The sequence below is a fragment of the Centruroides sculpturatus genome, unplaced genomic scaffold, assembly GCF_000671375.1.
Source record: "Centruroides sculpturatus isolate CEXI.00-Female unplaced genomic scaffold, Cexi_2.0 scaffold661, whole genome shotgun sequence".
Classification (NCBI taxonomy): Eukaryota; Metazoa; Arthropoda; class Arachnida; order Scorpiones; family Buthidae; genus Centruroides; species Centruroides sculpturatus.
This window is the reverse complement of record NW_019384963.1, coordinates 54438-66107: the sequence shown is the minus strand read 5'-3', so window position 1 is coordinate 66107 and position 11670 is coordinate 54438. Positions and strand designations below refer to the sequence as shown.

At 34.2% G+C, this 11670-nt stretch overlaps 1 protein-coding gene across 2 annotated transcripts in view; it reads left to right on the top strand.

Annotated features, from left to right (window-relative positions):
- The window catches only part of LOC111632474 (putative regulator of nonsense transcripts 1), a 45551-nt gene extending 34956 nt beyond the window's left edge, over nt 1-10595 (top strand). The window contains exons 3-4 of one of the 2 annotated variants that reach the window (XM_023376896.1): nt 7584-7673; nt 10356-10595. In XM_023376896.1, coding sequence (XP_023232664.1) covers nt 7584-7673; nt 10356-10569 — 304 coding nt within the window. In that variant the 3' untranslated portion in view covers nt 10570-10595. The remainder of the gene's footprint in view (nt 1-7583; nt 7674-10355) is intronic. The other variant, XM_023376895.1, reaches the window with a different exon arrangement.
- Nucleotides 10596-11670: the final 1075 nt, after the last annotated feature.

Below are 11670 nucleotides of genomic sequence, written 5' to 3'. Positions count from 1 at the left end.
TGTTAATTTTGAAGAAAAAGCTTCAAACTTTATTTTCCATTGTCTCACCTTTCTGTGAAATTTGACGCTGATGAGTCATTGTTTACACAGCTGGATGACTTTGAACACAGCTGGAGTTGGATTTTCCAGGACATTCTCATAGAAGTCTCGGGAGGCGATGGGTTTATAGTAGGGTGAATACTAGCTGGCGGTATATTTTTAAATATTTTTAAAAAATTAAAATTTTTATTGTGATTTCTGACCCCCCGACTTAATTAAATGTATATATAATAAAATATATTAATTAAAAAATTAAAAAACTATTGGAGGTCATTTTTGACATCAGAAACTAGCTTTAAATAACTTTACCAAGTAAAATCTGTGCACTACAACTTTAGAACGATGAATTAAATTTGATAAAAAAATCACATTAAAAACAATTAAGCGTTAATCGTGCATCATTAAAGGTAAATTAAAATTGTGATAAAATTTTTGAAAAAATTTGGAGACGTAAAAAACATCCAAAAATCCAAAAAAATTTTTTGGGGAGGTCCAAAAAACCGTTTGTTTTGTAACGCTATGTAACTTGCCCGAGTTATCTCGGGATATGGGTGTGACGGAATAACCAAAATTACAAAAGTTGACAAGACCATTATACAGTAGTAACAATTACAAGAAATGGTCCGGTTACAGTAAAATTACATATGGGTAGGTATAAACTAACCTTGAACACTGCAATATTACAATTAAGAACTGGTTACAATTTTTATACACAGAGAGAATGTAAATATCAGCTTACTGTGATATAATAATACAGATTACATGGTACAGTATGTGAGGACCTGATACATATAAATGGGATTTTTTTTTTCTAGAATCTAAAACTAAACTAATACTAGACAACTAAACTATGTACAGAAGAATTCTACATGGCCGATCAATCAATTGCTGATAACATCACTTTTCTGATTTTTCACTGTCTTCCTGTTCATCTTGTCTGTTCTTGTTTTCATTCTCGAGAATTTTTTCTTTCCTGTAGAAATCTGGCAGAAGAGCCCTGGTGTTTTCAATAAACCTTTCAAAACACTTCCAGAGATTTTTCTTATGAAAAATGTTTTGTAGTGTTGGTGGCCAGTTATGACCTTGAATGCATTCCCTATAGAATGGAATGCGTTGATCCTCATATCATTCACAGTGGAATATAAAATGTATGGCATCTCCTACACTATTATTGTCGCACTGGCATTCATTAGTGTTTCTCTTAAAGCGGTAGAGGTAGGCTATAAAATTGCCATGCCCCGTTAAACATTGGGTGGTTTCGGATCTAGGTTTGTAGTACGAGGGCTGTTCGGAAAGTTTGCAGCCTTGCCTATATGCGGCGCTGCGATCAATTTAATTTTTGGCGGAAATAATTCAGCCATCTTTGCTAAAGATACGATACCAATTTCCGCTTGATTTGTCAAAAAGTTTTGCCACGACAGCTTAGCAGATAGTCAGTGTGCACATTCTTTGTCAAAAATGGAGAAGACGGAGACTCGTGCGGTCATAAAATACCTGACGAAAAAAGAGTTGACCCCATCTCAAATCAAAGCTGACATGGATGAAGTTTTAGGAGAGTCTGCTCCTTCGTACACCACTGTGAAAAAATGGACAGCCCTTTTTAAATCTGGCAGAGAAAGTGTGGAAGATGACCCTTGCAGCAGACGGCCGTCAACGCTGTCATTGAAGAAAACATCGACAAAATTCACGATTTGGTATTAGCAGATCGCCGTTTGAGAACGCGTGAGATAGCTGAGACAACAGGCATCTCTGTCCACCGAGTGCACCACATCCTAACCGAAGATTTGGGTATGACGAAGGTCTCAGCAAGGTGGGTGCCGCATCTGCTGACCGCCGAGCAAAAACATGTTCTCACTTTGATGTCAAAAGAAAAACCCACAGGATTTCTTGCGTCGGTTTGTGACTACTGACGAAACGTGGATCCATTACTACACTCCTGAAACAAAAGAACAGTCAAAGCAATGGAAACACCACAGTTTGCTACCACCAAAGAAGGCAAAGACAGTTCCATCAGCGGGTAAAGTGATGGCCTTGGTGTTTTGGGATGCTAAAGGCATCATCTTTATTGACTACCTAGAAAGAGGAAAGACCATTAATGCTGTCTATTACTGTGAACTTTTGGAAAAACTGAAGAAAGAAATCGAAGAAAAGAGGCCACACTTGAAGAAGAAAAAAGTTCTTTTCCACCACAATAATGCACCTGCACATTCTGCCAGAATCACTGAACAAAAGATAAACGAACTTCGCTTCCAATTAGTTCCACATCCACAGTACTCACCTGATTTGGCCCCCAGTGACTTCCACCTTTTTCCAAACCTAAAAAAATTCTTGGCTGGAAAGAGATTCCACTCAAATGACGAAGTCATCTCTGAAGTGAACGAGTATTTTGCACACCTTGACAAATCGACCTGTTGTGATGGCATAAAAAAGCTAGAACATCGCTGGAATAAGTGCATTGCTAACAGAGGAGATTACATTGAAAAATAAAAAAAGTTTTAACATTATTTTGTTTGTTTTTCTATGTGAGGCCGCAAACTTTCCGAACAGCTCTCGTAATTAGCCTTGATGCGATTAGTAATAGAGGGAATAAACTGGTGGCAAAGTCTCCCCGTTGCAGAATTATTCCAATTTTTCTGCCATTCAATTAGTGCCCATTCGTTTAAGGAATTTTTCGGTGTTGATTTTGGTAACCTGGTATATGTATCCTGCACCTTGAGAGTACCAGCCGTTTTGGCCAAAGAATCAGCCAGTTCATTTCCTTTATGTCCTTTATGAGCTGGTATCCAACTGAATTGAATATTGTGGGTAGTACTGAGATATTGTACTACCTTAATAACTTCTTTGCCCAGTAGTGTGATGTTTTCAGTTTTTGCCAAGACATGAAGAACCACCTTACTGTCAATAAGGAATTTTATGTTTCATTTGTATTTATTTAAGTTATCTTTTATTTGGATGATTGCTTTGTACGTGGCCCATAGTTCAGCTTGCGTAATGCTACAATGTTTAGCAAGTTTTAATCTGGACTGATATATTGTATTATTGTTGTTTTGAATGCACACACCAGCTCCCACTCCGCACTCTTGCTTAAAACCATCTGTGTACACTATCCACTGAAAGTATCTGTTTGTTTCGGGATTATAATCGAAACTTATTTTGTAGCTGTGCATGTCTGCTGGGTGTAGTTGGAGGCATATATCATTACTAGTTCTATCAATTTTGTATTTTTTAGTAATATCAGGTATATTCCAATAGCTGTTTGGAATCATTTTATTTTTAATACGTTTTTCAATATCCTCCTTGCCGTGATATGTATTGGCATTAGTCCAGCCAGTACCAGTATTGTATCTGTCGAAGCTGTTTGATAAGCACGAGTAATCCTTATCACTGCTCTTCTCTGTATTGACAGTAATTTTTTGCAAACGTGTGTTGTTAAGTGCGTCTAATCCAATTGAGGAGGTTAGCTCTTTGACTCGTTTTCTTGCTAATTTCATTTACATGATGGTGCCAACTGAACTTTGGGTCAAAGAATATTCCAAGGTATTTCAAAACTTTCACTTGTTTAATTCTGTTATTATCCATACGAAGTTTAAGGGTTTTTTGTAACTGTCCACGTTTATTTTTTTGAGTACACACCATTGCTTCACACTTTGCATAGTTAATTGGGAGTATTTGTTCCTTGCTCCATTGCAGTATTTTGTGAAGTGTTCCATTAGCTTCATCGGTCAGTTTATCGCAATTTTTATTTGCTATCATTATTAGTAAGTCATCAGCAAAAGCTTGGACCTTTAGATCATTGCAATGGTCAAAATTCGTCAGTAGTTTATTGAACACCAAATTCCATAGCCCTGGGCCGCTACAACCTGTGGGCAACCCCTGTTTATTGTTCTCCTTATATGAATGTAGTTGGAGTGAAATTTGATGAATATTTCATTTAAGTAACTATTTAATAATTTGTTGACACTTCTTGGATTTTTTTTTTTTTTGATGATATGAAACCGTGCTTTGCTATTTGTTTATGCTTCTGACACAATATAGTGCTATAAATAAAGATGAGAAAATCCGCCAAGTGTCTTAATTTATAGCACTATATTGTGTCAGAAGCATAAACTTCTTGGATTGTTAACATCTTTGAAGCGATTTTTTTTATGAGTGGCCATCTTAAGTGGTTGAAGGCTTTTTTGTAATCGATTGCTATTAATAAAGCGTGTTTGTTCTCCTCCCATGCTTTGTATACAAATTCTTTAACGCTCAGTGCCATGTGTATCATTGATTTGTTTGTTCTAAATCTGAATTGGTTTTGGTGCATATGACCATTCTTGTACGGGTGTCTGTTGATCCGTTTAATAATAAGTCCGTCAAGGACTTTTCCCATCACAGAGAGTATGCTAATTGGCCTGTAATCACCAGGACTAGATGGATTATTGTGATTTGGGATTAACTTTATGTTCGCCGTCTTCCAATTTGCTGGGAAGTAACCGTGCTTGAGACATTCATTGTATAAATAAACAAATACGATTGGGATCTCCTCAAAAGCATTTTTTAACATTTCTGCTGTTATACTATCCAGACCTGGTGCTTTATTTCTTAGAGAAGAGATGGCATGTCTTATCTCTTTGAATGTAAATAATCTGCAAGTTTCATAGTATTCGTTAGTGTTTACTTCTGTATCTGACTGGCCATCTGTGTTACAGTTATCCAAATTGGTATCCATAGAAAAATGATAATCAAGGATCCTATTAATGTTATGTTCGATATTGTAGTCTCCACTATCTTCTATTCCTTTGTTCCAATCAACAATGTCTGATAGCTTAAGTTTCTTTTTATTTCTAAAGACGAGTTGATATGGAATTTCCCATGGACCTTTGGAGTTTGCCTTGTTACAAAATTGTCTCCAAGCTTTTGTTCTGGTAGCATTTATACTCTTTTTATACTCTTTAAATAATTTTTTGTACTTATCACAAATTCTTTGCTTGGTTTCTTTGTCCAACATCCTTAGATATCGCTTTCTTGTTTTGTTAATTATTTTCTTTTGTTTGTCTAGCTCATTAGTCCACCAATGGGTTTTTCTTTTGTTTGCAGTAATTATCTTACCGGCTTGGTTGCCTGCATTTTGAATGCCTTTAGTCACGTGTTCAACAAAGGTATCAATGTCTTGTTTCATATGAATGTGTGGGAAGTCATGTTTTATCCAAGTTTCATTAAATAAGTAACGAAAGAGGTCTCAATTTGTCTGTTTTATGTTCACCTGAGCATTCTTGTTGATGATATTTATGTGCTTTATTTGCGTAAAGATAAACCTATGGTCACTTGCCGAGGTACATAATAAAGTTTTGCAATTCTCTACTATTTGCGCCAGTTCTGCTGACACCAGACAAATGTCTGTCCAACCTCTAGCATGTGGTGTGAAAAAGGTCAGATGGTCGGTTATACACTCACTGCCAAAAGTTAAGCACGGAGCAATAAACTGCGAAAAAATCGACAAATACAGCTGTGATTGACACAAAATGCAGCAGGACAGTAGCAAATATGTTTATGCATGAAACAACACAGAGAGTTACATAGAAAAATGAAAACAATATTGAATTTTCATAAAGTATAAGATGAAATCATATTGGAATCATNAGAACTGATCAACAGATGGCGCATTTCTAGTGGAGTCAAGTTAAAACGAAAACATAACTGAAACTAAAACTCTATATGTTTCAGTTCTGTTTCTGAGTTTCTGTTTTCAGGTAATGTGGAGTCCAGGCTTTAGCTGGAAATAGACTTATTTATAGAACAACCCCCCATTTCTCACTTCAGGGAAAGTTATAATACAGTTGGGTGCTAATGACTTTGTGAAAGGGAAAAGTTCTACACTTAGAAACTTCAAAAGAAGGGATTTGGCCCGTACCGTCCGCGGGCCGCATAAACATTGATAAGGGGCCGTATGTGGCCCGCGGGCCGCAGGTTGTGCACCCCTGCTTTTTGGATAACCAAGCTTTCTGTTCTGATGTTAATCAAAATAATTCTTATTTTTCTTCTCAAAAAAGCTTACTTGTTAAGAATTTCATATTTAGTTTATTGGAAATTTATATACAGTAGAACTCCTCTAATCCGTCACCTTTGGGACTGGTGGTATGGTCGGAATGCAAAAAAGGTCGGATTACCAGAAAAAAGTAAAATAAACAATCTTCCCCTTTGTCCAGTCTTTGTAGCACTGCTAATTTTTCATTTAATGAAAGAGTAACGTGTTTACATTTCACTCCTGACATATTGAAAACACACACAAAGCTGTACATGTACAGGTACACACACTGTAAAACATACTGTAATGAACACAGAAAAACGCCACGGACAGTGAGTCACCAACGAGTCGGGACAAGTTTCTCAACTCCGACCACGGTCGGATTAATCGGAGTGACGGACTAGTTGAGGGCAGACTAGAGGGGTTCTACTGTAGTGTAATTATTTAGTATAATATAATGTATAATTGTCTCTTTTCAATATATGCATTGGTCACATCCTCTTGTAATATATTATGTACAGTAACAATGTAGAATTTGAAACTATTTGTAAGATCTTTCTGAAAGCAAATCTCATATCAATATCACAAAATTTTAAGAATTAGATACAAATTATATTCTAAAATTCAAGTCTCTTTTAAATGAAAGTAAATTTAAGGATTTCAATGCAATAAGTATTATGATGTCTTCATTGTCATTTTTTAATGATTATTATCACTTAAGATTTTATTTATTATTTCTCTTTTGAAGCATCTATTTTGTTATTAAACAGATATTTACTTATCTAGGAAATATAAAAAAAAAAACTTTAATATAATTATAGTTGTCAAAATGATAGCAATAGTCTTTCTAATGGTATAAGAAAGCCAGTTGTCCTAGTATAAAATATTTAAATGTTTATTAAGGAATGTTATTAGATTTTCTTACTGGGATGTTTTTTTCCAACACTATGTACCAGGCCGTCATGTTTGCTGTAAGTTCAAAAAAATTTTTTACATCTATGTTAATTGTTCCCCTTTTGTAAATCTTTTCCAATTTAATCATTATTGTAGCTTATACCTGTTAAGCAATAATCACCATCCATATTTTTTTCTAATGTCACAACTCCTGCATTTCTCATAGTCCATGTAAGTCTCATGTAAGTTTTTTTACAATTTTGTAACATTTTAGTAAATTTTTTACTAACTTGTACACGTTATGCTAATTTTCCCTGTATAGTTGTAACACAAGAGTTGAAAAGGGATATAATTATCCAAAATGCATACTGAAATAAATAAATAAGTCTTTCTAAAATTTGTTTTCCGTTTCATTGATGGTGTAATAAGTCTAGTGAAAAAGAAAAGCCGTCTTAGCGCTCGTATATTAGGAATTTTTTTATTTTGTGTTTTAACAAATTAATTAAAAGTTATAAAGCATTTTTTTTCAATTGTATGTAACTTGAAATCTTTTTATAAATTTACCTTATCAGATTAAAAAATATATAAAAATGTTATGGCATGTTTTTTTTAGATAAAATAATTTGAATTATTTTTATTTTAGGTACTGTGGTATTCATGATCCATGTTGTGTTGTACAGTGTAATGTGTGCAAAAGATGGTTTTGTAATGGACGAGGAAATACCTCTGGGAGGTAATTTTTATTTTTATTTTTTAGCTAAGATTTGTTTAAAAACTAAATAAGACAATAATATTATTAGTATATTGTATGTTTTATTTAATGCAGATTGTGAAATACACTACATAAGTGGCATGTCGTCCTTGGAAGCGGTGGAAGTGCCGCTTCCCTTGTATTTTCTAAAATAGAAATAAATATTGTGCAATTATTTTCATATTTTGACATACTTTCAATTAATTAAAATTAATATTTTATTATAACCACATTATGTATTTTATTACAAATTTCTATACTACATGTGAAAAAAACAATAAGATTGCTATTGTATATTCGAATATCAGTGACTGAATGGAGGTGTTGTATTGTCAAATACGGGACAGCTTCCGAGCAGCCAGATTACATGCATTTGCACATGTGCTTTACAGAGCACCAGCCTCAGGTGATTTAGCTGGTGGAAGCTACACATCAAAGTATTGTATAATGCTTCCAATGATTCTATCCAGGACCGGTTCTGGGCTGTTAGCAGCCTGCCTGCTAGATATTTGGCCACCCTCACCCCATTAAGCGGATAGCAAGTAGATTTATAGTAGGAGAGCAGAATAAATATTTGATATATTTATTCTGCTCTCCTATCTTGTATTACTTACAGATTTCAATGTTAAACTAGTAATATTATAATTTAGTATGTCTCATCTATAAGGGATGCAGAAATAAAATGTATACAATTCTTGTACAATGTTAAAAAATAAACTGATACTTTGGCAGCATCATTTACAACTAAATTTAATGAATGAGAGAGATGCATGAGGTACAGAAAAAGCTCTAGAATTTATTTTCCTTAAATTTACGATTTATGTATCTGTTGTCATAAAAATTTATCTTAACCACTTCTTCCCTGAGACTACAAATCTTCAAGTATAAAGTAATCAGTTTCAACTTATTTTTACTTAAGAAGTAGTTAAATAATTAAGAGATTAGGGAATTAGGGACATAAATAAAACCCTGCTGAAAGAGCCAGAATTTTACTTGAACAAAAGCTTAACCAAACCAGTCTCTAGCCGAGTACAGTGGGGACTGATTTCTTTGTAATATTGGATGTAATAAAGATAGAAATTTTTCCAGTTCAATGAGAGTGACTGAAAAGTAAATTTTGGAAATTTCTGTGGACACCTGGTCCTAAACAAATTAGTTAGAAAACAAACAATGGACAATCTATTTAGTTTAACATATTTAGATTTTTACAGCTATGGTGAGAAACATTTAAAATTTACAACCCTGTCGCATCCTTTGAAGTATACTAATGGTGCGACAAAAGAAACATTTGACATTGACCAGTATCGGCACCCTCGAGATTTGGCAGTCTGCGTTTATGCACGCACTGCAACCTACTCTGATTCCATTCATTAGCCACTCGTAGGGAGTTATTTGAGTAAGTGGATTGTTTCAAGATTTAAAAAGTAAAGAATATTTACCAATTATTCAATTGGTAAGTGGGGCCAGTTTTAGATAGGCCACCTTGTATAATCTATTAGATGATTATAACAATTGTGTGTTGTCATATTTCATATATGATTAATAGTTAAAAATTTAAACATTCTATTATTGGTCATATAAATAATTTTTCAGTTAAAAAAAATTTAATTACTTTCTTGAATTAAGGTGCTAATAGAATGCAGAATGGCAATAACTGTACTTTTAAAAGATTATAATTATGGAAAAAATTTATATTGAATTTTAATTTTTTTAAGAATGCATTTTAAATACAGTAAGACCTCGCTTAACGCTGATTCTTATAACGCTGTTCAAAGCTTTAAAAAACTCAAAATTTACACTGATTTAAATTATCACAGCATTTCATTGATTCATATATATATAATACGATTATTTGCGAACACAAACCAATCATCAAAAGGTGGCAAAAGTGTGTACTTTCTTTAAATCTATGTTTGTTTGTTGAAATTTTGGAAAAAATATAACATTATGGATGCCAAAAGAAATATCGACTTCGTTTGGAAAGAATTAACTGATAAATGCATGAACAAAATGTGGAAGAAGTTATGGCTAAAGGTATTTAAGAATTCTCAACAAGAAGAGACTATCGCTTTATCATTCGGTTGACCAAACTCAACCTAATCGATACAGTCCAACTAGCCAGGTATAGATGAGCATGATATTGAGGAGTTGCAGCAGGTTTCTGGTGAGAGCCTTACAACGACCTTCAAGAACTGGCAGAACATGGAATTCATGTGGAACTGGAAAATAGAGATTCTGAAAACAAAGAATCCAAAAAATTTCTCTACAGATTTCCTTAGTGAAAGTTTGGTAATGATAACCGAAATCATTGATCAAATTGTAAAAAAGCAACAAATGTAACTTCACGACTTTATTGCAAAGAAACAAGAATTTCAGAAAAGTCAGGACCTTCATTACAAAAAATGAACTTTACATTTCTGTGTTCATATGTTTGTGTTATTTAACATAGGCACACAGAAAGTAAAATTTGTTGATATTTGGTTGCATGTTTCCCTATCCTATTTACTCTGTTAAAATTACTTCACTTAGCGCTTTGTTGTCTAGGAACGCATCCCCCACGTTAAGTAGGATCTTACTGTATTTGTTTTTGTGGATTGTTGTATTACAAATATACATAATTAAATTATTATATTTTATTGATTTAGTCTAATTTGTATTTTTTAGCCATATCTTGAACCATTTAGTAAGAGCTAAGCATAAAGAAGTTACTTTGCATAAAGATGGTCCGTTGGGTGAAACTGTACTCGAATGTTATAGTTGTGGATGTCGTAATGTCTTTGTATTAGGATTTATTCCAGCTAAAGCTGATTCTGTTGTTGTCCTTCTTTGTCGTCAACCATGTGCAGCACAGAGCAGTTTAAAAGATATGAATTGGTAAGTGTCAGTTTTAAAAATTAATGTTATATTTAAAATTGCATAAATGATGTAGTTATTGATATAAATAAAAGCATTTTACTTAAAATTTTTAAGTTAATGTTGTGTATCCTAAAAATTGCACAAATTTCAAAGTTGTTTAAAAGTGATTATTTATTTTAAAATAAAGTTTTTTGGATATAGATAGGTTGCTTAACATTCACATGAGATGATCAGGACTGCAATTGGCTACAATTCAAACTTTAGTCTTAACCCATTCCATAACTTCCAGGAGTGGTCAGCTTTGAAATGGTGAAGTCTGGTTTAGATCTTGTCCTCCAACTCCTTTGTAGATCCAGCTTCCCAACCATTTTTATTAACTTTTTGTTTTAGTTTATATTGAAATTTCTCAATCAGTCTTAGTTGCAGAATATTTGTCTTTACAAGAGATGTATCAAATTTCTTAATGGTCCAACTTAGCAACTGTGTCATGAGCGTAATGAATAGGCAATGATCATGTCTTGCCAGAAGACATATCCTTGGTCATGGTAGTACTCTTCGCCATAGAAGAGACTAGTACTCCGTCACCATACACTTCTTTGGTGATGGAGAGCTGTGACAATAATAATAATAAAGGAAGAAGGGCTGTCAGCTTTTGCAAACTTAGCCCACTACAAAGAGAAGGGAGTGAAGAAAAGATTGAAGGAAGGGTTCTGAAGGGAGAAGTATAAAGGAAAAGGGGAAAAGTAACGCTGAAAAAAGTTATTAGGACTCAGAGCGCTGCATTGGAAATTATTAACANCCTTCGTACACCACTGTGAAAAAATGGACAGCCCTTTTTAAATCTGGCAGAGAAAGTGTGGAAGATGACCCTTGCAGCGGACGGCCGTCAACTGCTGTCACTGAAGAAAACATCAACAAAGTTCACGATTTGGTATTAGCAGATCGCCGTTTGAAAACGCGTGAGATAGCTGAGACAACAGGCATCTCTGTCGACCGAGTGCACCACATCCTAACCGAAGATTTGGGTATGACGAAGGTCTCAGCAAGGTGGGTGCCGCATCTGCTGACCGCCGAGCAAAAACGTGTTCGCACTTTGATGTCAAAGGAGTGTTTGGACTTCTAC